General features: G+C 36.9%; 1 protein-coding gene across 1 annotated transcript; it reads right to left on the reverse strand.

Moving 5' to 3' along the window:
• Positions 1-253: 253 nt before the first annotated feature.
• Positions 254-27,560, reverse strand: ITM2B (integral membrane protein 2B). The gene is made up of 6 exons (XM_058548170.1): positions 27,280-27,560; positions 6,113-6,241; positions 4,148-4,354; positions 2,630-2,740; positions 2,117-2,267; positions 254-989 (listed from the first exon to the last, which is right to left on the reverse strand). The coding sequence occupies exons 1-6, from the start codon at positions 27,394-27,396 to the stop codon at positions 904-906; spliced, it is 801 nt and encodes a 266-aa protein (XP_058404153.1). The 5' UTR covers positions 27,397-27,560; the 3' UTR covers positions 254-903.
• Between the last annotated feature and the right edge of the window lie 223 nt (positions 27,561-27,783).

The following is a 27,783-nucleotide window of genomic DNA, read 5'->3' on the forward strand; positions in this document are numbered from 1 at the left end:
TAAACACAAAAGCATTATTTTAAAATGTACTAAACAGCAACTTTCAAAGTTGAGTACTTTAATAGTATTCATGAAGAATATAGTTTGTTATTTTAAGAGCTTACTTTTATTTTTAAAAAATCTATGCCTTTACCCACTGTATAGAAAGAACTGGACTGCAAGAATTGTTTCTTCTTGTACACGGATTATCTTAAGATATGAAGAACCAAATTACTCTTTGGTTTTATTATATGGGAAAAACAACACACAGTCCTTTAGTCAAACAACTTTGTGATATTTATATTCCATTGCACAGATATGGGTTATACAAATTAGTAACACAAGTTATTTCTTAAATTCCAAACATTTTCTAAAATATTACAGCAGATGCCAAGGTTATTAAAACATTGAGGTGGAAATCATACTCTAAATAGTTAAATATGACACTAAAAATACTGCACATTTTAATTAGAGGAAAATTAAAATGTGTGCTCAAATGCTCTAACAAACTAAGTAGCAGGGCAATAACAACTACAAATAAGTCACTGTGGTCCATTTTTACGTATGCATATATATGATGATTCTTTAGATAACCCCTCCTCTTGAAAATGTATAATTAAAACATAAAAATTTGGTTAAATGATTTAAAGAAATTTAAATTCTTCCTAACACCTAAGATCTATGGTGAAGTGTACTATTATTTATGACTTCCTACTAATTCAAGATAAAAGACACCACACTTAGAAAGAAGAAAAGATTTTTAAAAGGTAATGGTTTTAATTGACTTTATGAGATGAAAAGATAGTAAAGCCCTGTTTGCTACTTACATGAAAGAAGTTTTAAAAAATAATCACTGCACAAAATACAAAGGGCAGGGTTATGCTGTGGTATTAAATTTTTCTCCATAATGTTTTCCTTGACTGTTCAAGAACAAATTAAAGTTTCCACGGCAAATTTGTTTTCAAAATGCCGAATCGTAACACAATTGCCGACTTCACGTTTCTGAATACCTGTTTTGGAGGGAAAAATTTCTTAATTTCTGGTTCTTTAGCAATAAATATTCATATTAATCTTCATAGTTATTATTTAAACATATAGAAATATTTTACTCTATATTCCATGAACTACAGTTTGATTTTTTAACACTGGAGAAACTAATTTCCCTCTCTTCTGAACTAAGAATCTTAACAAATATTATTAACTATAATAATGCTATACATATAAATTTATGACCTTGAAGTATTAGAAAAGCTCTATATCTTAACTGTGGTAGTGATTTGTTGAAATTCAGAACTGCACACTAAAAAGGATGTATTTCATTATATGTATAAGTTTGATTTTTTAAAAATTATGAACAATAAAGATAATTTTAAAATGTAAGAAATCAAGCAGTAGATTTCACGTGACTCATCAGCCCAAGGTGAGAGAACAGGATTATTAAAAGTGCTAACAAAAAGCCAGGAAAGCACTTTTATTGGGTGCCACAATTCCAAAGAAATCACACCATAGTGGATTTGAATGGCACCTCTTACTTTCTACAGCTCTGTTACATGTACTTTCATTTTTTTTTTTTTTTTTTTACAGTGATCTGGAAAGGAAATGAAGACATACTGTCATCCTTATTTTTTAGGTAAGAAAACAAAGGTTAAGTGATTTGGCAAAGCTATATTAGCTGTGTCAATGCTCTTAATTCTTCAGCCAAACTCCTTTCTAAGTAATCTGACTCTGACTATCTTCAACATGATCCTAAAGGCAACCTCTCCGCTCAGAATCCAGATCCCTGAGCATCCACCTGAAGGGGTTCTCTAGAGACCCTCTGGATAAGAAGAACCTTTGCGAGGCAGGATGGAAAGTTGGACTGGGTGACTGTACGGAAAACGAGGTAATATCATCCCCAGGCAATGACATTTCACATTCACCTATTCTCTCTATCTGAAAAGAGTGGATTTAGAATTTAGACGATTGTTCAGAAATCTAGAAATATTATATAGTCAAACTATACAGTTTTATTTTCTCATTCATGGCAAGCATATTGGTATGATATGCTTAATGACTAGCCTACATCTAAATCTAGTTTAACACAATGAAGTGAAACAGCAAACTTTTCTGCCAACACTTTAACAGTAAAAAGTATTACCTTTAATGGTTTCTCTGCGTTGCAGTTTGTAAGTTTCCTTGTCATGGCACAGTCGATAAATAAAGAAGCCCAGGTGATCAATGTTTTCAATGCGATCAGTGATAACCATGTGTTCGTGAATTAGATATGACTGAGGCAAATAGGTTCCAGCCTACATTTGGAAAGAACAGACATGAATATCTCAAAACATACATTAAACAGATGAGGAAAAGAGACAAAATTCTTAGAGATTATAGTATGGAACAGAGGGTGGTAAACTGCCCACCATCTGTTTTTATAAATAAAGTTTTATTGGAATACAGTCATGCCATTTGTTTACATATTGGCTACAGCATCAGAATTGAAGAGTTGCAGCATAGATCTTATTTCTTGCAAGCCTACTATTTATTCTCTGGCCCTTTAGGAAAATTTAAATATAGTTTAAGATGGGCTCCTATATGGCTAATTTCTCAACAGGGAATTCCAAGATGCTATAATAGCATCATTAATAAGAAACATTCGAAAATTTTATACCTTTATGTTAATAAGTAACTCCAGTAGGTTTCTGGGTGGCATAACAATGGAAGTGTTCAGAGGAATCACGTAGCACTTATCCAGGTTAAGATCTAAATAGGCTGTGAGTTTCTGGGAAGAAAAAGATACATTTTCTTTAGACTGATATTTGTAATGCAGGCATCAACCGAATTTTTAAGAATTATCTGTACCATTAAAATGGGCTGGCTTTAGAATGGGAGAGGAAAATTACTGCTACTAGTAAATTAAATTCTTCTAGTAAATTAAATTCTTATCAGGGATTGTTTCTATAATAAATAAATGATAACAATAAACTATTAAAATTAACTGCAAATAACCTATCATCTGAGTAAGAGATTTAGTTCCCTCACTTATAAGCCCTAATGCCCTCCAAGGCATCCATCCATTGTATGTAAAAATTAACTTCTCTTCTACTCATCTAGAATAGTATTAGTTACTACCATCCTTAGAGAATTGAAATAGCCAATTAAGTGATTTTCTGTGTTCTTGTGGTTCAGATGAGAAATCCTGGTTGAGAAAGGCTATCTCATAGGATAGTTTTGAGGATTAATTATTTACTATTTGCTTTGGATAGGTTTATTACCTTAAAGTAAGTAATTTGTCAAACCGGTTTATAAACGTTCATCAGATGTATATCAGGCATGAAATTTTTACAAAGCTAACTTCAATGATATGTCTGAATGTTCAAAATGGCAAACTTATATACAGATGTAAAATCTGGTAATATGTGATACCAGATCACAGGTAATATGTGAACTTCTGAATCTCTGAATCCTGGTTTGAAACAAAACATTCTTGGGACAAAAATTATTGGGGGAACTTAAATCTCAACTAGATATTAAATAATACTACATAATCATGTTTCTTAGATGTGATAATGATGTGGTTATGTGGGCAAAGTCTTCATTCTTAAAGAGATAACAGCTTAAGTACCTAGAGGTCAAGTGTCAAATGAGAGAAAAAGAAATGAAGAATGTAAAATTTTAGAACCAAGTGGAAGATTTGGAGTATTCACTGTATTTTTACTTCAACTTTTCTGCATTGCAAACAATTTTCAAAAGCTGGAAGGAAAAGTAGAATCAGAACTTAAAAACAGATTAACAAAATGATACAGAATGAAAATTACTAATTTCTGAAAATGCTACATAAATGAGAACACAAAGCATCTCTTATCTAAGAAAATGGGGGGCACAGAGGAAATAATAGCAATTTAGCAACAAAGGAGGAACAGCCGCAAGGTGGGCTTTAAGACAGACAAGGCAAGGGGAACAAAGGTAAGACGGGAGAAGGCCAGGTTCACTGAGGGTCTGCTTCAGATAAAGAGCCCATCAAATGTTGACAGTTTATCCTGTAGGGCAGAAGAAACCAAAGTCCATTTCTTTTTAAGCAAAAAGTAAACTACAAATAGAATAAATCAGCAAATATTGAAATTAAAACTACAAAAAGCATAAACTAAAGAACTTGCATTCCTTTTACAGTTTGGGACACCTGGCTTACTTTGTTAAAATCATGAACGATATTGGCAGGATCACTATCTGCAAACTCTGGGACAGGCACGCTGATGAATTCAACCTCATCTTCCTCAAAGATCTTGATATTTTCCTCAATTGTCTGGTACCGAGCAGCTGGGGCATCTGCAGAAGGCTCATTTAAGATGACATCATCCTTGATGTACTTTATTCCACAGTAGTACACGTCATCTGGCTATAGAGAGTTTAAACACCATTTCAGCAATTCAGTGGGAGACAGGTTTTTAAATGTAAGCATTACTTAGGCTGCCACCTCTGTCTAAATAGCATTTTGCTTGCAAACTCTTACTTTTAGATGACAAGTCAGACAGTTTAATTACAGAGTTAACACATTCTTTAAGATCAGGTTCTGAAGTACTGTAAAAAAACGGCTTCAGAAGGAGAAAAGCAGCTGATTTCCTCTTTACTTTTGTGGTCGACAAAAATAGAATATAACAGCAATTATCCATCTGGTGACAAGTAAATGTGAAGAAACACACAGGCCTATTTCTACCTGTAGGTATTATTTTTATAAAAGAATACGTTCATAAACTAATAATGATTTTCCTGAAAGAACATACTTTCAAAACTTTTGATATGATTCACTGATTAAATGATTTTTCTCTTATTAGCCAAAAGAGGGATAGCTTTCCTGAAATTTCCACAGGCACAGAGGTAGTTATGATTTTTCCTTAAAATATATCACAACCAAGTGGAAAATATGAGATTACAGCAAATCATTATAAAAATTATTTTTAAAAAGTATACATATGTAATAAAGACTAGGAGTATAGAACAAAATGTTAAGGCAACAGTGGAATTGGACAGTGTACAGTGGAACTACCAATGATTTTTTCTATATTAAATATATTTCTTGTAAAAAATTGTATTAAAAAAGATGACTAGGGGCTGGCCTGGTGGTGTAGTGATTAAGTTCGGTGTGCTCTGCTTTGGCGGCCAGGGGTTCACGGGTTCGGATCCCGGGCGCAGACCTACATTACTCATCAAGCCATGCTGTAGCAGTGACCCACATACAAAATAGAGGAAGATTGGCACAGATCGAGCTCAGGGCCAATCTTCCTCAAGCAAAAGGAGGAGGATTGGCAAAAGATGGTAGCTCAGAGCTAGTCTTCCTTACCACCCCCCACCAAAAAAAAGATGACTAGTTTTTCAGTAATGTCTATCAACACGTCATTATCTCAAAAAATATAGAAAATGAGCACAAAATTTATACATCCTCTGGCAGAGTGTTTCATTATTTTAATAAAATCTATTCATCAACAGTTTCTCCAAATTTCAAAATGTTAAAAAAAAATACTGAATTATTGTCAAGAGAAATACATCACAAAACAGAGATCATACATCATAATTATAATCAGAAGAAAAATCTATGTCTTAACCCACTGAAATTACTATTAAACACTCTAAGTTATAAACAACTCTCATCCTAAGGTACTTTAACATTACTGCTAAAGTCATACAACTCTTAAGAGAACCCAGTGACTGGGAAAGAGGCAGAGAGAAGTGGTGCCAGTGTACTCTGGGCCCAGGAGCAAAAGGCTATTGTGGGGGAGCCCAAACTGGCTAGCGAGCTATAGTCTATCAACATGACAACATTTGTGGCTGATGTATTTATTCTATTGGCAATTGATGATACTATAGCTTAGCCATTAATTATGGTAGGAAAATGAAGGTTAGTCAAATTTGAAAAACCATCCAACAATCTAAACCCTTAAGTAAGCACCATTCCAAAACTACATTATTCTGCTTTTAGTGACTGTCTAATAGGCTCAGTAAACTTATATTCAGAAGATTTTTAAACACAGCTTTAAAACAGGACTACCACTTTGGCTAAAGACCACACACAAAAAGTGCAGGTTTAGAACAAGTTTGGGCCAATTTTCTAATACACACGAAGGAAAGGCAAAAAAGTCCTTAGCATTTTTCCACTTACTTGAAGTGCAAAGTATTTGTACAGGTATGCTCCTCCTAGAATGACACCTGCAAGCATAAATGCTAGTCCAAAGCACATGCACCAACACCAGGCTCTTCTTTGGCCAACTGGTACCACTTCATCTGGGTCCTAGATTATGAGAAAGGCTGATGGTCAGTATCTTCTCTCCAGTCAGAATCACAGAAAGGTCAGGACTGAAAGAAACCTTAAGGATAATCATTTTACAAACAAAGATATGAAGACCAAAGGAGTCAGGTCTCTAATGAAAATCAACTCAGGAATGATTAAGTAGTGGTGCCAGGACTCACCACAATGCCCCTTAAGCTAAGACATCGGTCCCTTGGGAGAGTTCTGCCTTTTAACTCTCAACACCCCACCTACTACCTGTATCTCCAGAGCAATAACATACTCCATAATCTCTATTTTCTGTGCACAATTTTTGGTGATTAAAATACCTTCTAACATTTAAAAATTCAGAAAAGGCTACAACACAACTTAGTCATGCAACATTATGGTGCTGAGCCTTGTACACTACAACTTCAGGGTATATTAGATTATCTATAAAATTATATGTTAGCCTGCTGCAGGTAGTTAATATTTCATACCAGGTATAAAGCCATTTCTAACAATATACACAAAAAAATTAACAGGAAAATAAAGGACAGAACAAATAATATGAAACAAGTTTTTTAAACAATTAGCATCTCAAAAAATAGGACAAACTTATCCAGAAATAATCCTGTAATTCCACTGTGCCACCTTAAAGAATCCCAGCTTGACAAAGTTCTTCATTTTTAAGATAGAAGCAGTAGAAAAATATGAAGAAAGATTTAATAAGAAAAACTTATTTATAAAGTCAAGAGACATACAACTAACATAAAATTATTAGAATTTTAATTTTGATCCACTCAAGGAAATAATTTAGCATTAGATGTCATCTGGGGCCATGATTCTCATAGTCCTTGGGTACTGCCTTTGCCCTTCTAATGCAGTCCCTCTACTCTCTCACTTCAGAATTACAGCTAATTTCTTATTTGTACCCAGGTTCACGTGCAAAGAGCTGACAGACAAATGAGAGTGGTTGCTGGTATTATATAACTAGTGGCTCAAGAAATAGTACAACAAAAGAAAGGTTCCAGTTAACTTGAAATCAACATAATAAAAAATGTTCTAGTTAGCAGTATGCATGTACAGCCTCTCAAGTACAGGACTCTATCCTTTACTTAGAAAATTCAATATGGGATGATGGATTAAGGGAGAAAGTAGACTTGACCTATGCCTCCACAGACAAATAGGATATAAATAAAAAGGAAGAAAAATTGTATGAACGATACTGGATATGGCTGAAGCAAGAATTCAGTAACGAAAGAACGAAAGCTAAGATTATATTTTCAATTCTAAGACGACGAATTTTAACTTGATACTATCGAGAAAAAGCCCAATCCTAGATGTCCCAGTCAACCAAGAACAATTTAAGGCTAGACAGTGCATGCCTAGGTTGGCTGAGGTTTTAAACATAGAATTGAACACTGCAGAACAAATGCCTTTCAATCTAAGGACTGGTTCAAATGGGAGCGTTACACTTTGCTGTAGCAGGAGTACTTGTCAATGTACTGTATGTACACTTAAGACAAGGAGTGTACAGCAAGGAAGTAGTATGTAATGACAATAAGCCTAGAGGAATTTATCAAGACATATAAGATATCCCATCTGTGAATAGAAAGTTACAAGCATTCCATGGAGACATAAGGTATTGTAAAACTTGAATGATAAAGCATATAGTGTTTTGTTTGAGCCTTTGTCTGACATAAATATCTAAGGAGATAAGAAATAGTTCTTAGCATAATTATTTAGGGTGGAGGCAGGGTGGGGGGATGAAAGTGACAGATGGAATAGTCATTTCTAAACATTTGGTATCAGCTGCTGAGACAGTCAAATGTGCATACAACACCCACTCTGTTTGGCAGGCTCTCCTCCCTAGTAGCACATAAATGAAAAGCCAAAGAGCATGGGCAGACCCTTGTAAAAGAATATGCAGCCCCAACTGTCAAATTGAGGACAAGTTTCCAGGCCTTCTGATCTATCATTTTTAACTGTTCAACAAGCAAAAATTTTGAGAATAAATTATAAATGTCTACCATGTGCCAAGAGCTGTGCTAGGCACTGAGTATACAGCCTCTGCCAAGAAAGAGCTCATTCAGATCAGCCTGGAAAATAAATATACAAAGAGAACATAAATATGATATGGGCTCTAATAGGAGAATGGTGAAAGCACAGAAGGGATGACAGCATTTGGCGAAGACGTCCCAGGGGAGAAAATACTGGAGTGGAATGTTGAAGGACAAATACTAATTACCCACGCACAAGACAGAGTGAAAGGGCATTATACGTAGGGCAAAAACAGAGGGGCCGGCCCTGTGGCTTAGCAGTTAAGTGCACGTGCTCCGCTGCTGGCAGCCTGGGTTCGGATCCGGGCGCGCACCGACACACCACTTCTGCGGCCATGCTGAGCCCACGTCCCACATACAGCAACTAGAAGGACGTGCAACTATGACATACAACTATCCACTGGGGCTTTGGGAGAAAAAAAGAAGGAGGATTGGCAATAGATGTTAGCTCAGAGCCAGTCTTCCTCAGCAAAAAGAGGAGGATTAGCATGGATGTTAGCTCAGGGCTGATATTCCTCACAAAAAAAAAAAAAAAAAAAACTGAATAAAATCACGGAGCCAGAATAAATGACAACTCCAAGGGCCACATGTGGTTTGACTGGAGTACCCCATATGGTTGGTGGGGTACAAGAGATGAGAACGGAGAGGTAACTGGGGCAGATCACCAAGGGCCTTTGTATACCATGCTATGGAATTTGAACTCTCATGTTCATTCAAAAATCACATTTCAGGACTATGACAATAAAATAAAAAAATTAAAATTTCTCAAATAATTTAACTTATAAAATACTTTGCTTATCTACAGGCCATTTGTTCAGCACCTTAACGATGTGAACTACGGCTTAAGAATCAGGAAATAAAAGTCTTTGAATCGCCAAATTACAGACTCAAAGTCATGCACCACAGTCACGCACTTCATAAAAGAGCTATCATGTCTTCAAAGTCCATCTAATCTCTTTTTTTCTTTAAATTCCTAGTGATCACTTTCTACCTTGCATTAGAATAATTCACATATGATCTCTCTCCCTACTAGGCTATAGGGTTTTTGTGAGTATCCATTCATATACATTTTGCATTACTGGTAGCTCCAGGACAAGCTTGTCATTTAGTTGGCACTCAACTAATGTTTCATGGGTGAATGATATTTAGATAAATTTGTAAAAAGCCTGGTTATTTATTTTTTTAATGACCCACAAAAGTTACAACAGCAGCCAGCACGATAATGAGGGGTGGGGGCAACATAAGAATTCATGACGCACAACAGATTGAGGCTATTTAACAAAGAACAGCAGTCCTAAATACTTATCCCAGTTCAACATTTATTAAGGGCCTGTTATTTGCAATACACTATGCTAGATCCCGTGGGAAATTCAAATATGATTAAGACATGGCTCATATCTTAAGCAATTTACAGTCAAAATAACATTATGCCAGACAAATGATGTTTTACATTACAATATGAGTCATGGAGAAAGGATTAAAGTATATTCAAGATAGAAAAGTTTTTTTTTTTTTTTAAAGGTTTGTTTTTTTTTTGTGAGGGAGATCAGCCCTGAGCTAACATCCATGCCAATCCTCCTCTTTTTGCTGAAGAAGACTGGCCCTGGGCTAACATCTGTGCCTATCTTCCTCCACTTTACGTGGGATGCTCCACAGCATGGCCTGACAAGTGGTGCCTCGGTGCGCGCCTGGGATCCAAACCCGGGCTGCCAGCAGCGGAGCACGGGCACTTAACCACTACGCCATGGGGCCAGCCCCGAAAAGTTTTTAATCTAAGCGATTTATTAAAAATGTATTTTAAGTGATAAAATTTTAACACTTCAAAGAGTAAGCTTAAAGCAAAAAGCCATATATACAAGATTTAAGAAGAAAAACCCCATGACCATCTCAAAATATGTAGAAAATGCATTTGACAAACTCCATCTCCCATTCATAATAAAATTTCTTTGCAAACTAGGAAGAGGTGAAATTCTTTAACACGAATAAGGCTAATCATCAAAAACCTATAGCAAACCTCACAATGGTGAAACTTCAGACCTATACTATACCCTTTCAAGTCAGGAATATGAGGGATACCCACTAAAATTGATTCTTTGTTTCCATTCAACACTGTACTAGAGATCCTAGCTAGTATATAAATGACAAGAACAAGAACAGATATAAAGATTAGAAAAAAGAATACGAACTTGTCATTATTTGTAAATGATATAATGTCTATGTAGAAAATCCGAGACAGTCAAATTATTCAAAGTAATTACAGTTCAGCAAGATTGCTGAAGATAAGTAATTAAAAATCAGCTGAGTCAAAGATTTATACATGAACAGTCATAGCATCATTATTCATAATAGCCCCAAACTGGAAACACCACAAACATCTACTAACTGATGAATGAAAAAATAAATTGTGGTATATTCATACTGAATCTCCAAAATATGCTAGTGAAAGAAGCCCAACACAAAGACTACTTACTGCATGATTCCATTTTTACGAAATTCCAGAAAAGGCAAAAACAGTAATGACAAAAAGCAGCTTACTGGCTGCCATGGCTAAGGGATGGCAAAAGGGAGATCGAAGAGCCACGAGATGGTGATGGAAATGTTTCATATCTTGGCTGTGGTGGTGCATATATGATTTTATATAATTACCATAAATTCATCAAATTATGCACTCAAAATGGGTGAATATTATTGCATGTAAATTATATTTCAGTATGTGGACTGAGGGAAAAATCAACTGAGTTCCTATATACCAGGCAATAAAAGAAAGTCTAACAACATCAAGTGCTGGGGAAAGTGGGGGACAATGGGAATTGGGAACTTTCATACAGTTGACAGGAGTTGCTACAATTGCTTTGGAGAACAATTTGGTAGTATCTAATAAAATTAAAGCTATATATATCTTATGACCCAGCAATTCCATTCTAGGCATATAACCCTAGATAAACTTTTCAACACGTACATAAAGAAACAGGTCCAATAATGATTACTGCAGAATTGTCACTAAGAAAAAAATTGGAAATAACCTAAATGTCCATCAAGTGGAGAATAAAGTATTACAGGCTCATATAATAGTTTAAATGAAATCAATTAGCACTGTTGATTTTGAAATAAATCTCAGAAACATAATGCTGAATATAATGCTCAGAAACAACCAAAAAAAAAGCAAGTTGGATAATATAGTATATAATATTTAAGACTTCAAAAACATATAAAATGGTACTACAGATTCTCTTTGTTTTTGTATGCTTGGATTGTTTCATAAAGAACAACTATAACAAAAATGAATAAGAAAAAGGAAAATCACTCATAAACAAGAGCTTCTTCACTGCGGTATATAACTTTACCTGGCCTAATTTAAAAGAAGTCACCGAGACATTTCCTCCCTTGTACTGCAATAAAACTGGTGCACCTTAAATTATGCTGATAAAGTAAGAAAACTCCCACAGGTGCTGTACAATTATAATCTCATTACTCTTCCAAAAACCTCAAGTTTTTACCCCAGTTTATAAATGAAGATACTGAGACACACTGGCCTTATAATCACTCCTCAACAGTAGGTGTAGAAAGACACGGCTTTCAAAAGCTTTCTTACTCTTGCACTGCACTAATTTCTGGTTCAAATAAATCTCATCATCATATGATAAAGTAAAATTCCTTAACCAATTATATCTTAAGCAAAATGAAGGGTAAATTCTGTTATGCTACTTCAATTAGTTAAGAATTAGGTCACCTCAATCAGTTCCCTAAGAGGCTTCAGTAAATGTGTTTCAATTACAAACTCAACTCAGACAAAATGCAAGGATTTTCATATAACTTTTATTCTGTTTCCATATTAACAAATCACCTCACATCCTCAGGTACTTCTATTTGAGCCTTCTTTAGGATGAATGAAGAGACATTTTTTCACAGCCCTCAGATATACTATTTTGCATTCTTATAGCAAATGCAACAGCAACACTTTAGGAACCAGAATTCTAAAGAGGAAAATATCTCTGAGGGTTAAAAACTATATTACAAAAAAAAGGAGGAAAAAAGCGATGACATAAAAACATTGAGTATAAAAACAAGACAGAAATGCAGAAAGAACCAATATAATTTATTCAACTCAGAGTAGCATGAGCTGCTGAACCTTCAGAAGTAGATTTAGTTATGTAGAAATATGTACATTTTAAAATACATTTGGTAATAGGGATAAACATGGGGATGCACAGTCCACCCGCCCATGGATGTGCTGTTTGGCCGTTTTCCAAAATATAGAATTAGCTGCCAACATCTAAAAAACTCTAATGATTTGAATTTTTACAAATGGATTTCTTATCAACGTTCCAGTTTTCTCAACTACTCTCTCATCATTTTTCTCCCCAGTTGAAGATCAAACATACCAAGTTCTTTTCTACAACGCCGCTTGGTTTTGAACCTTGATCTTCATTTCCAGCTATGACTGGATATGCTTTGTTTTCTCTTGAGAACCTAATTTTATAAAACAACCAGTCTAAACTGGATATATAGAAAGGATTTTGAGTTCTGGGCTTTAGAGACTGGATTAATATGGTGAATAAAGCACCTTAATCCTTTAAATGAGGGAACAGGCATTCCTCTACAAAGAACAAATCCAAACACGATGGCATTAGCAAACCAAAAATGGTGACAGAGAGGAGCTAGGATTGGACAAGCCCGGAGAAAACCATGGTCCAAGAGCTACAGGAATCAAAGAGCTGTTCCAGACAACTCCCAGTTCCCAGAACAGATACAAACAATGAGAATGACAGGCTACTTACGGTACGATACCATCTACACGACGTTCTGGAAAAGGCAAACTATAGGAACAGAAAACAGGGAGGGAGGTGACAGATGGGACTGAATACAAAGTGGTATGAAGGAATGTTTTGGGGTGAGGAAAATATTCCATATCTTGATTGTGGTGATTACACAATTATATACATTTGTCAAAATTAACAGAGCTGTATATCGAAAAACGCTGAATTTTTCAGTATGTAAATATTCCTCCAGTAAACTCGAATTCCTCTCCATTCTCAACCTATGAGGAGCAAGGACAAGATTTTTTTCTAAGACCCCATCAAATGACACTAAAGAAGCTGAAAAAGATATAAACCTGTAAGAAAGAGAAGACAAAGATGAAAAGACGAATAGCAGACAAGAAACGTCAACATTTTGGAGGATGGGAAACAGCTGGACAAATGGTATTTTAACTTCTCCATCTCAATTACCTCATCATAAATGTGGATTAATAATAGCACCTAGCTCATAGGGCTGTTGTGGGGATTAAATCAAGAAATATATGTGAAGCATTTAGATCATTGCTTGGTACATAGTAAATAGTAAGTGCTTAATAAAAGACAGCTATTATTATCCCCACCACCATCTGACTTAGCTGGGAAAGGTAAGCTGGAACAAGTATGTGCTGGGGTTGAAGCCAACAGAAAGCAATCTACAGCAGAATACTGAAAAGGCCAAATGGAAAAGACATGACTGGAGAGGAAAATTAAATCACTTCCTATTCCAATAAGAATTTTAAAATAACAAACCAAAACCTTGGTTATCATTTAAGATCTACTTTAAAAATTTCCAAAATGCCCTTTCCTAACTATATTCTTAGAACCACAAAAGTTATGTAGGTGGCTGCTCCAACTGTTTATTATTATGTAAATACCACTGCTATTCATTCACCATTGGTGCATGTTCTGTTCAGCGGACTTCCACATTAGCTTTCCTTTCCCAGTATGGAAGCATCAAAAAGGCATGATCCAGGGCCGGCCCGGTGGCTTAGCGGTTAAGTGCACGCGCTCCGCTGCTGGCGGCCCGGGTTCGGATCCGGGGCGTGCACCGACGCACCGCTTCTCCCGCCATGCTGAGGCCGCGTCCCACATACAGCAACTAGAAGGATGTGCAGCTATGACATACAACTATCTGCTGGGGCTTTGGGGGGAAAAATAAATAAATAAAATCTTTAAAAAAAAAAAAAAAGGCATGATCCAGCCATCTGTTCATTATTAATAGCACTGATTACCAAATATATTCTGCTATATGTAAAACACAAAATCTATAGCTAACAAGTTAAAATCTATAAAGACACTTGTTTCCATTTTCTCTTGTTCATTTAAATCAGTATCTGAATTTTGCTTTCTCATTTGACTTTTCAAATAAGACTACCACTATCTCAACTATGGTGAGAAAGTCCACATGAGAAATGTTGTGTCTGACACACAAAAAGGAAGCAGTTTTCCAAGTGATTAGCACTATATGGATTATGAAGTTATTGCATTATTTTGTACTTGGAATACGCAGAGATTTAAAAAATGAGAAATTAATCTAAAATTATAATGTCTACAAAACAGACTTCTTCTGAACGTCTTTTCGTTAACAAATTCTACAACAATACACAAGCAGCAATAAAGGAACAAAAAAATTAAATTTTTAAAGCCAGCGCATAACAATTTAACTGTTGCAAGAAATTTATGAAATCTGAACCGAATTACTGGCAATATATAAAATTAGCACAGGCCTAGGTTAAAAAAAATAGATCAAAACTAAAAAACAAAAAATCAGGCTATAAATGCTTTTAGTGCTGGATCATAACTCAATCACTTTTATAACATTAGGGACAAGCAGAGTGTCTGGTGCAAAACAGAATATTACTATAGGAACACCTCAAAAATCTTCTATTCTATGTATTTTTAAAGATGACCATCATTTCCATACAATGTTTATTCAATCTACACTGAAGAGAACTGTACTAGTGATAATATTTTATGAAGGGCAATTTCAGATTTTCAAATTCATATTGGTGAGATTTAAAGGCACTAGGCAGTCAAAAGAAAAGCCTAGACTGGCACTAACTGGCAGAGGTTTGTAAACAACAGCATTATATACAAATCTTATTTATTGTTAATAATAGCCTTTACCAAGGATGTATCCATTGGTTAATACAGATTTCTTCTGCCACTAGTTGAATCATAAGTTCATATTATTCCTAATTAGAATACCAACTGTCTTCCTAAAACTTTTAAGTATGACAGGAACACTCTACTCTCTATAATTCATTGTAAAATAAGTGTCAAGATTAGAGGGGGAAAAAAGCAAACCTGTTCTGGACTAATTTTTGTATAAATCTTGGATTTTAATGTCATTCAATAAGACAATTACACATTCATATCCAAATATGAGTAATTCCATTTAAAATGCAGAACTTTGGTAAGAAAATTTCAAGTATATTTTTCTAAAAGCATCAAATAATTTAAATGTAGAAAATTAAATTTTCTGTCTGACTCTAGAATTTTGAAAGTTCTACAAAATGACTACTAGAAAAAAATAATTCCAGTTTTTGCAATCAGAGATATTTGTTGCTCTACAGTGAACATGTAAAAAGTGCTTTTAACCTATGCCTAGCACCAATGCATGTACAATAAATACTCAGTAGTCATTTGATCTTGTTCCCTTATTCCACCACTCTCCCAGCTCTTGGATCCAGGGGTGTTGTTTTCTTGTGAAAGCAGATACAGACATTTAAGTAAGTTGTGGTTAATTTGGTTTACATCATAATTGGTCTCACTCAGCTATACTATGTGCTTCTTGAAGGTTGGGGTGCTTAGTAATTTTAAAATTCCTAGTGTCTGGCCATGCAGTAGGTGCCTCTGAACATGTGATCAATATAGTTCTCAGAAAGAACAGATTCATATGGAAGGACCATGAAAAGCCACTTAGTCCAATACATCATTTTACAGATAAATATAATGGGGCCCAGAGAAGTTAAGTAAAATTACGCGTGTAGTATCACAGAACTAATAAGGCCTGGGCTGGCCCCGTGGCTTATCGGTTAAGTGTGCGTGCTCCGCTACTGGCGGCCCGGGTTCGGATCCTGGGCACACACCAACGCACCACTTCTCCGGCCATGCTGAGGCTGCGTCCCACATACAGCAACTAGAAGGATGTGCAACTATGATGTACAACTATCTACTGGGGCTTTGGGGGGAAAAAAAGGAGGAGGATTGGCAATAGATGTGAGCTCAGAGCTGGTCTTCCTCAGCAAAAAGAGGAGGATTAGCATGGATGTTAGCTCAGGGCTGATCTTCCTCACACAAAAAAAAAGACCCAATGTATTTAAAAAAAAAAAAGAACTAATAAGGCCTGAATATCATCGGACTCCATGTGCGTCTTAGGGAAAGAAAAGCATGGAGCTATTAGATCAACCATCTGACTAAACAGCTTAGGCAAATTAATTCTGGTAGTAAGTGAAGTGACACCATGTCACAATTGGATAACATTCATATCCAACCAGAAATGACACAGCCTGAGTTTCTATAGAATTCTGCCATCAGAGTGGGTTTACTTAAATTGAGCCACACTCATAATAAGCGCTACACGTTAACTATTACAACAGTAGTGTTATTATTACGTTGACAAAATTAATAGGATTTTTCTCTATTGTTCATCAACTTACAAAGGACAGTAACAAAAAGTATTAAAACCATATGCACATGAAGCAAAAACAATAAAGGCAAGTAACTCAGGCACACCAGCAAATAAGCATTTCAAAATAAATGAAAAAGGCAAGATAGTAATTACAAAAATGAAACCTAAGTAAAGTTAGAGAAATAAAGCCACAGAGCAAAATCACAAAGTTTGTAGTAAGCTGTCTCTAAAATTACTCATGAAAGAGAGTTTTGGAACTTTAAAGGAGAACAGAAGATGCCTCATATATCTTTCTTAGGCCCTACTGTCTGACCTTAAACTAGTGCTAATAATAATGGAGATGGTTTCCATTATTATCTATTATTAATCAAGTCCATTTGTAATGTTAAAGGAAATATTCAAATAAATTTTAAAAAAGCTATCAAGATAACTGAGTTGAAAGTCCTATTATTGATTTCCAGTTAAGTGGTTGCCTTTCCTTCCTCCTGAAAGTGCAACAGAGTGACATTAAAGGGATAACAAATAAATAAACCTTAAGTCAGAGAATGTAAATGAATGAAAGCAGATAAATTACGTCAATAAAAATTTTGAAAGCAAAAGCATAAGTAAAAAATCTCAAGCTTCTACAAGAATAAAACGAAACAAACCAGTCAGGTACAAAGAGCCAGGAATAAGAATGGCATCAGACTGGAAGATAATGGAGCAATGCAATCAAAATGCTGAAAGAAAATTACTGCTAACTTAGAATTTTATACCCAGATAAATTATCAATTACATGTGAGGATAGAGTAAAGAGTCTCAGGCACACAAGGTTTTAAAAAAATTGATCTCAAGACACTTTTTTGTATATTTATAAAACTGCAGATCCACTATGGGATGGAGGCAAAGGCAATTCAATTCCAGGATGGTAATTACTCTCAGGACATCTGTACAGCAACATGGCTCAAGTACAACCCGTCTGGATGGTAAGACTGAAGAATGACAAGTGGGATATTGCCAAGAAAAATATGAAACTCGCTAAGTTATCTGGTAAGTTTATAGATATAGAAAGGCAATTATACTGCTGTCAGAGAGTCTGAGGATGAATTAGCAATAAATACATAGAAAATTAAGCAACTCTCCCTCTCGGACCACAAAGCAATTATCAAATCCAGGGAAAATAAAGTTTTTGTATGAGAAAGGAAGTAGAATAAAGTTATACTACATTACTCAGATGTAAATAATGTTTATGTCAATTATAATAAAAGCATGGATTATCAGGGCCGGCCCGGTGGTGCAAGCAGTTAAGTGCTTGCGCTCCGCTGCAGCGGCATGGGCTTCACCAGTTCGGATCCCGGGTACACACCGACGCACCGCTTGGCAAGCCATGCTGTGGCGGCGTCCCATATAAAGTAGAGAAAGATGGGCACGGATGTTAGCCCAGGGCCAGTCTTCCTCAGCAAAAAAAAAAAAAAAAAAAAAAAGAGGAGGATTGGCAGATGTTAGCACAGGGGTGATCTTCCTCCCAAAAAAAAGAAAAAAAAAAAAGCATGGATTATCAATTTAACCAGAAATTACTACAACTATACCAAGAGAATAGACTATGTGTGTAGTATGTAAATATACAGAAAAGGCTAAACATTCACTTCACATATTAGGAAGCCAGTAGGTTATCTAAAATTGCAAAAAAACAAAAACAGCAGTATAAGCAAGTATTTAGAGTAGAAGTTCTTCAAATGCAGTCCAGGGACACCCTTTCAGGGGGACCATGAGGTCAAAACTATTCTCATAATAAAACTAAGATATTTGTCTTTCATTCTCATGCTTTTACTAGTGTACAGTGGAGTCTTCCAGAAGCTAAATGTGTTATAGTACCACAGGCTGACTGCAGAAGCTGATAGGAGAATCCAGCTGTCTTCTATCAAGCTATTTAGTAAAGAGCATTGTAAAAATGTAAAACAATGTTACTCTTACTCTTCTTAAAAATTTTTGGCTATTTGGAAAATTTTATTATTCATAAAAATGTTATTTATGTTAACATGTTATAGGTTTATTATTGTTATTTTAAATTAATAAATGTTGTTTGAGTTTCTAATATGGTAAATATCAATAGAGATAACCTATATAAATCAAAAGCTCTTTGGGATCCTCAACAGTTTTTAAGAGTGCAAAGGGGTCCGTCCTGCGACCAAAAAGTTTGAGAACCACTGATTTAAAGAAATATGGAGCTAGGACCACCATGTGTGCTTGGGCAGGTTGTTCTGAGTACAAGGATGCCAGGCCAAGGGGATCAGTGGGGCTAGAATCCACTCTCTGCTCTGCTCACCAAAACCTCACAGAGGATACCTTTTCCCAACTTGCAGAAAGGCACCGTATGGCCTAGTGGCCACCCTGGTAATAAAGGACCAGAAGAAGCTAGGGAGCGAATGCGATTGCCTCAAACTAATCTACAGGGATAGAAATTACAATAAGTGGGTGCCTCTAAGGGGAGAGGAGGACAGACTGTAAAAGGACATGAGAACTTGCTGAGTTGATGACAATGTCCTATCTTGACTGGGTAGTTAGTTCAGGTGCATACATTTAAAATTATCTAACTGTACACTCAAAATCTGTGCATTTCACTGTATATAATTATAGTGGAATTTTTAAAAAGTGGGTTCCTCTGAGATAAGGCAGGACTATTTGCATTTTAAGACTAAGTATTACTTTGGTAAAACCCAAAATTAAATTTACAAAATTCTAGCAACATCTATTATGTACTAGAGAAATATATACTTTTATATGAAAATAGATACAGCTACTGACAGCACAAGTTTTTATGTTGCAGGAACAAACTGTCACCAGAAAAGTTAGAGGGGGGTGATTTATCAACAATACTATTATGTAATCGACATGTGAGGTAGGGATAAGCAATAATAATAACACAAGTAAGATTCCAAAAGAAGAATGATGAGGGTTTGGAAGTTTATCACAGATGAGGATAGAGGAAAAGCACTAACATTTAATGAGTTTCTATGTAGTAGGCACATTAATTTCACCACACCAACACTACAAGGTTGGTACCACCATACTATTTTACAAATGAGGAAACTGAAGCTTGGGAGGTTTCCTGACTTGCCAAGTTATCGGATCTAGGTTACACTATTATCCTTTGCCAGTATGATCGAACACTATCTGAAAATGGCTTTAGGTTTGAAGCATGAGTCCATAAAAAACAAAACAAAAATGAATAACTGCTCTGCTTTATTAATTTTCTACTTCTATCTTGAAATCATCTACTTCTAGAAATTTTTAAGGTAAGTTTACTTAAAACAGGTGACATCTGCAAAGCTGAATCAAAGCAAAAAGGAAAACCAGATGATGCTCCATTTGGTCTTACACCATCTAACTGTTTAACAATCTGATGTATGCCAAATGCTGTGACAGAGTTGTGGTCGCAGTAATAGTAGTGGTAGTACTAATAATATAACGGCAGCTAGTATCTATTGAGTCATACTCTTATCTGTTCCAGGCACTGTGATCAACTTTTTACAGATCATCATATTCCCCATTTTGCTGATGGAGAAACTGAGACACAGAGAGTTGAAGTAACTTACCTGAAGTGTCACAGTAAATGTCAGAGACAGGATTTACACCCTAAAGTATAACTGCATAGTCTGAATTCTAAATAAGTAGACAATATTGCTTCCTGAATTATACTCCTCTACTGAGTGAGAAGACTGGGGCAAAAGGAAGAAATTGATTGACTTTTCCCCCTAAGCATTAAAAAATGTAAAAATTATTCTTAGCTCATGGGCCGTACAAAAACAGGCAGCAGGCCACATCTGGACGGACACGTGAGCCGTAATTTGCAGCCCTGCTCTCCACTGTACAGAAGGCTGTAAAACAGTGGCCCCTGTCAGGCCTTCAGTGTTTCTGCCTGAAATTCTTGTATGAATTAGTTGTTAATACTTAAAAATCAGGTTTTAAATAAAAACCCTGATTCTAGCTTGCCTTTAAAAATTAGAGGATCAAGCAACACAGGATCCATTTTCTTAAAATGAAAATGGAGAATATTCTAACTTGTTCAATAGGCAAAAAGCCCAGCTTCGCTAATTCATCTACTTGGGCTCAGGAGGCAGTGAGTTTGGCATCTCTGCTTAACATGCCTAGTGCTGCCCTAGCTAAAACTGATGGGCTTGGGAAATTTTTTTCCTAGCACTAACGGGAAAGCAAGGAAAAAATGAGTTGAAGGAGAAAGCTATAAAATGAAAGATAAAAACTGATAGGAGTAGTATATACAGCAGAATAGGAATACCAGAGAGGTTGGCTGAAAAGATGAATTTTAAGAAATGAAGACCTACATAGACTGACTCTTAAAATCATTTTTTTCAGCATAAAGATGGGTCTTCTGTTGGATGTTGCAGCAATTCAAGTGATTTACTTAACAACGCAACTTACTTTCTGGTTTTTATATTAAATAATTTTAAACATTATAATCATATTTAAAGCAGAGAAAACAATTCAAGATTTAAGCTTTATTCTTAACTCGTTCTGCAAAACAGACAAATTTTTAAAAATAATTTTGGCATTAAAAGTTAAACATTCAAACATACAAAAATCCATCAAAAATTCTTTTTTAAAGTATGAAATTCAACTATGTCAAAAAAGGTTTATGCAAATTTTTTAAAATCTCAAAGTATTAAATATCTAACACCACACTTAGTGTCAATTTCCCAAATAAATTCCCTAGATATTTAACTTGAAAATGTTTAGTATTTTGAATTGTGCAAATTTTATTTCAACATTAATTTCTCTTCTGACATATTTACCATAGCTCTAAGTCATATAATTACTGCTGGAAACTTATCAGCATTAAAACATAAAGCATTAAATGAAAATTGAGAATACCCCTCTATCATAAACACAAGAGAAACTTTTTTCATTTTTGTAACTCAAGAATGAAATTCTTCTGCTTAAGAACAAAAAGTCTATGTTCATTCTTACTTGATTTTTCCCCAAATGGAAGATTTATAGAAATACTTCAGGAAGTCCCTTTTTTCTCTAATCAATTACAAGCTTAAAAAAATCTTCAACTGTTTAAAATAATGTTGTTCCTTCAATTGTTAGTAACACACAAAATCTTTAAATTTCAAGATTTCCTTAAAGCTAGTAAGAATATGTATCATAAACACTGATTAAAGGGGGTAATCACAATTAAATGATTTTTTATTATGTTCTTAGGGTCATACTGTAATAAAATTTCTAATTTTCAACTTTCATCTGTCTACACTGTTAAGTTTGGTGCAAAGAAAATAAGAGAGCCAGGAAATAACTCTTTACACATAAGTGTCTTGAAAACGCAGCTCCAGTGTTACTATTTTCTACATCATTTAGACAAAAACCACCTCACTCAGAAATTCAGAATTGTCAAATCTTTTAACAGGCAGCAGATATGGCCTGAAAAAGTCCTTTGATGGCAAAGTCCTTAACTCCTTCAGTCTAAGCTCTAATAAAAAGTGCCAAGTTTACCAAAACGTTTAAGAGGATGAATTCATCAATGTCGTATTTGAAAAGATAATTTTTTTCCGGATCTTCCTCTACTGACACTATAATAAACAAAGCAGTCCAAGAAGCTTTAGTTATAATATGAATTCAGAAAGTATTTCCTTTAGGAAAAAGAAAATGCCTTTTAAATAGACACTCTAGATATTTAAATTATTGTATGATAAAACATAAGAGAAATACAATGTCTCAAAATTACTACTTGGCACATTTTTCAATGAACATTTAAAGCAAGTCAAGTTTTAGCAATACATAATGAAAACTTCATAAGTTAAATTCTAAATCAACTTAAATAGGCCTGTACCATGTGTTCTAAGAGATATTTCTGGTTAAAAAAATACTTTTATTTACTTAAACCTCTTATATGGCAGAGTCGAATTCCATAACATCTTACAGGCTTATGATTTTGCCAAAGATAATACACTTGCTTCCAACTAGTCTAAAAAAAATATGTTTAAGATGACACTGGGGGCCGGCCCCGTGACTTAGCGGTTAGGTGTGTGCGCTCCGCTGCTGGCGGCCCGGGTTCGGATCCTGGGCGCGCACTGACGCACCGCTTCTCAGGCCATGCTGGGGCCGCGTCCCACATACAGCAACTAGAAGGCTGTGCAACTGTGACATACAACTATCTACTGGGGCTTTGGGGGAAATAAATAAATAAATAAATAAATAAATAAAAAAGATGACACTGGGAAGAGCCCATGCCGTTAACTTATCATCCAACTGCACATATGTAACCTCGTCCACCCTCTGCAGCAGCAGCAGTGTCCCATGGGGCATGTGTACACAGAGGTCCTGCCAAGTCACCTGGTATGCACAAGCACAATTAATTTATCTCCCAGTACTAAACCCTCATTTCAGATATCAATACCCTCATGGAGAACCAAAATGTAATGACTGTCAAGTTTTTACTGGCCAATGTTCCCAAACACTACATTACACAACTAGGTAATGATATGCACTTTTGTTAAAGAGAACCAAGCTCTCAATCCTTTCTCTAAAGATCAACACATTTCAGTAAATGTCATCATATATTTTATGTTCCTTCTTCCCTCCACCCCCCCCAAAAAAAACACCACCACCACCACCACTGAAAAGCTAGATTATCAAACCCTTCAGTCCTGTTTATGCAAACAGGAAATGCCAGAAAGTGTAAAGAACTAGGGTCCAAACAGCCATTTTGTGATGGGTAACTCAGAACTTAAACTGGGTTAGGAGTCCTTCTCTTTCTCAGGCTTTCATCCTGCCCCATCTTCTCCCCTACACAAGCACTTACTTTTCTTTCCCTTTTAAGAACCTCTACCCTACAATGTAGGATAGAAGAGGCAACGCCACGTATCACTAAATGGCTTGCAGGGATACCTATGAAGCAAACAAGCTTTTTCAAGGCCTGAGATTGGGAAAGGTGTTTCATAATTAGGCATTACAACAAAAACAGTTGTTGACAACTGTTGTTCTGCAGTGAGGTAACCCAAAATGAAAATTTGGTTTATTACATAATACCTCTATCCATCTCCTTTCTCTTTGACCTACTGCTACTTAATATGAGGAGGGAATGTACCATGCTAACCACGGGGAGGAAGAAAGGGAAAGATCTGGTTAGGTTGAGAAGGTAGCTGTTATTTTTCACTATCAAAACAGTTTAATTCCTGCCAAATATAATTATGTAATCCTAGTATCTTCACAGAATTTTAAAACTGGAAGAGTCCTTACAAACCATCTGGTCCTACCCTCTCATCTTACAGAGAAGGAAAACTAAAAACTTAAGCCCAAGATCAAGCAGTTATATAATGAAAAACTGGGACTTCTGATTTTCTTTGACATTTGCACATATAAAACAACCTTCCAAAGTTCAAACTTCTAGACACAAACATAAGTGAATGAATTGCTGCCTATAACATAAAATGCACATATAATTTCAAATTTGTTACACAAAACATGGGTCATACTCTTTGCTGTTTCTATCTCTCTAAGGGCTTTGTGCCAGTTGGGACAGGTGGAGGAAGGTGAAAATAGTTAAGGGGGAAATGTAGGAAGAGAGTAATAAATAGCAAGCCAGTGCAGATAATATAACCAATAGACATCGCTGTTGGGATGAATAGCTACTGAAAAGACAAGACTGAAACATGGGGCAATGGAACTGCTTCCAGAGGGTTCTCACCCTGCAGTTGAGAAAAGAGCTAAAGAAACAGCGAGACAGGAGCAGTGTAAAAGTACTGGAACGCGTGTTACATAAGCCAGCTGACCAGAGTGATCAGAATTCTTGTGGCATAAGGTAGTAGGATCTGCATTTAAACCAGAATCCCAGATGATACCACAGCAGGTGACCCTTAAGAGTACATTTTGAAAAACACTGGTCTTTGGGATATTGTGGTCTAGGAGCGTTAAAGGTATTAAAAATTCTTGTTCTGGAGTTCTGGTCTATAACTAGCTTTACTTGATCCTCTCAACCAACCAGGCAAGGAAATGCCCCAGGCAAACACACGAAGGCTGATTCTGTGCAGAATCCAGGCAGTCAAACTCAGCGGTTACCATACAGTCACCCCAAGGAGACAGAGAACATTTATGTAATCACTGCCTGAGCTCTAAGATGAAGAGCTCAGAAGTTCTTTTACAACTGTCTCTTATCATTAAGGTTTTCATTTACCATTAAGTGACTGATTATAAGGATTCTACTTTTAACGTAGAGCAATATTTTGTCACTCACTGAAGGAAAGAAGTCTTTGAGCTTATAGCTAGAAAAAGAATTTAGTCATTTTGTATCTGCCAATTCATCCATAACTGCTGCTTGGTTACAAAGGAAGACTTTGGCCCTCACAGCTTAGTTCCAGTATTTTTCTTTGGATATGGGGATCTGAGAAAATAGCAATGGAAAACAAAGCACAGAGCTATGAATGGTTACTTTTTTACTGCTGTTATTATCACAAAATCTGAATACAGTGAAAATATGAGAAATTCTGAGAATCTGAAAACCAGGTGACCGTTTCGGAGAAAGTCAGATTTAAAGTTGCCCAGCAAATTAATTCTGATTTTTGTCCAGAGTTTCAAATCTTCACTACAGTGGAACAGAGAAAAGCTGTCTGAAGTGACATCATCCAACGCTTTCTCTCTCTCTCTTTTTTTTTTTTAACGGGAGTTGTATTTGTTCACAAGATTTAACAAAGATATATAATAGGATTAAATCTCTCTCTGTATATATATGTATTTTAGACTGTTGTGACCAGGCACTTGACTATCAACTTTAGGTACAATGAATGTTAGCTAAACATAGAACTAAGATAATAATTTGCTACTGGAATTATCTCTGCATTCCAAACATTTTCTTTTAAGACCAAGACTGTTTGCAATGGATTCCTGAAAACAATACCAATACCAAAACTCTTAATCCTTTTAGGGAATAAGTTCACTGTTTCTATTTCAAGGCAAGGCAGTCATTTAAAACTCAACTCTTGATGTTTGTGGGGTTTTTTTCCCATTTTTTTTAATTGAGGTAGGATTGGTATACAACGTTATATAATTTTCAGGGGTACAACATTATAATTCAACATCTGTATACACTACAAAGTGATCACCACCAAAAGTCTAGTCACCATCCATCACCATACAATTGACCCCCCTTCACCCCTTTCACCCACCCCCCAATCTCCTTCCCCTCTGCTAACCACCAATCTGTTTTCTGTGTCTATGAGTTTGTTTTTGCTTTATTTGTTCGTTTTTATTTTTGTTTTTTAATTCTGCATCTGAGTGAAATCATATGGTATTTGTCTTTCTCTACCCCACTTATTTCAATTAGCATAATGTCCTCAAGGCAACACGGACATTTCCAAAAAATAAGTACAGGCACGTCCAGATTAACATTATATTCTCGAACATTTTTATAGTACATTAGTGGCCTATTTTTCAGTAGTAACTTTCATTAGACCACATAAAAAATACTGCTTATTACTCACACCTGCACACAGATTATTGGGTTTTTTTAAAGTTAAAACCAAGTTTACCCTACATAACAGGTCTTGAAAAATGCTCATGAAAAAATAAGTTAAGCAACATAAATAACTTCCACAGTTAATTTCTACAGTACTGAATTTTTGCAGCCTAAAGAAGATCTGGTAGCAAAAGGCTGTGAGGCAAGGAACTTTTGAGCCAATGACTATTATTGCAAGCCACTAAAAGTTAGCACAATTACGGTTCCAATCTTGATATTTACCTAGGTCTAAAAGTGGAATTTTGTAAAATAAGGAAAGAATTTTATAAGAGACGTAGGACAAGTTTCTTAAGGTTAGTTGCACTTGGCGTAAGGGGGCCTCATAAAGATGCTGATATAAATTAAAAGCCAATTGTCGGTTTTACACAAACATCCACATAGTAATTCCTGACTTTTACCGGGAATATTCGTTTTAACTATAAAATCAACAGCCAGAATCTACTCTGAGCAGACGGTCACCTTGCTTTCTCCACTCACCCGCTCCCTGGTCCCCTCTCTCCAGACCCCACTATGAAGTTCACCTGCCGAAACCGAAGGGCCGTAAAGAAGAAAATGCTTTTAAAATTAAGAGGCTTACAGTAGCTGGACTTAGTCCAAGTGCTGTTCAGCCTAGAAACGAAAGTACGAAGCACAGAGGTTCAGTCTTGTAATGATGTCAGCCATTTTAGGCACATTATTTATAGTGGGAAGGAAGTGCCAAACTCTGTGGTTGTTTTTGTGTTTTGCACGTTACCGCAGGTCCCCAGGGGGAACCCAGTCTCGGTCCCGTGCACATTCCCTCGACTGCACCAGTGACCGTGAACTCGGCACAATTCTTCAGTCCTTCTCTCTCCAGGCCTCCCAAGCCCCCGATTCCGTGCTGGCACCGCTTCCTGCACACGCACTTCCTTACAAAGCAGCAGCTGAGGCCGGACAAGAAAGGGGAGCAGCCCGAGGAAAAGGAGAGCTCGGCTCACTCGGGGACCCGCGGCCGCGCCGCCTCGGCACGCAGAGCCGCCCCGCCCCGCGCAGCCGCCCCGGCCGGGCCGAGCGCCCACTCCCGACCGCCCCGGCCCTCGGACCTTGCAGTCCACCGCGACGGCGTCGGGGGGGATGATGAGCGCCTCCTCGCCGCTCTTGGGCTCCTCCTTCTTGGCTTCCTTCTGGGCCAGAGCCGAGTTGAACGTAACCTTCACCATAGCGCGGCCTGGGGCGCCCTCGGAGGGCGGCGGTGAGCTGGCGGCGGGGGCTGCGGGCTCCTGGCTGCGGCGGCAACCTCCTCGACCGGGCTCCGGGCGAGGCTCGGCGACGGTTGAGGAGGACCCGGCAGCTCCGCAGCGGCTGAGGTAGCGACTGCGGCAGCGCTCTCGCAGCCCTCCAGCTCCCGGGCGAGGGCGGAGACGGCTCGCGCACCCCGGGGGCGGGGCCGGAGCCGGCCGGGCGGGGCGGGCGGGAGGGCGGGGTTGGGAGGGGAGGGGGGCCCGGGGGTGGGACCTCGCCCGGCGCTAGACCCTGCCCTCGCCCTCAGGTCCGCCGCCGGTCCCGCCAGGGAGGGAGGGGCGCTTTTGGGTGAGGGCCAGTCGCCC

The sequence above is a fragment of the Diceros bicornis genome, chromosome 9 (assembly GCF_020826845.1).
Source record: "Diceros bicornis minor isolate mBicDic1 chromosome 9, mDicBic1.mat.cur, whole genome shotgun sequence".
Lineage (NCBI taxonomy): Eukaryota > Metazoa > Chordata > Mammalia > Perissodactyla > Rhinocerotidae > Diceros > Diceros bicornis.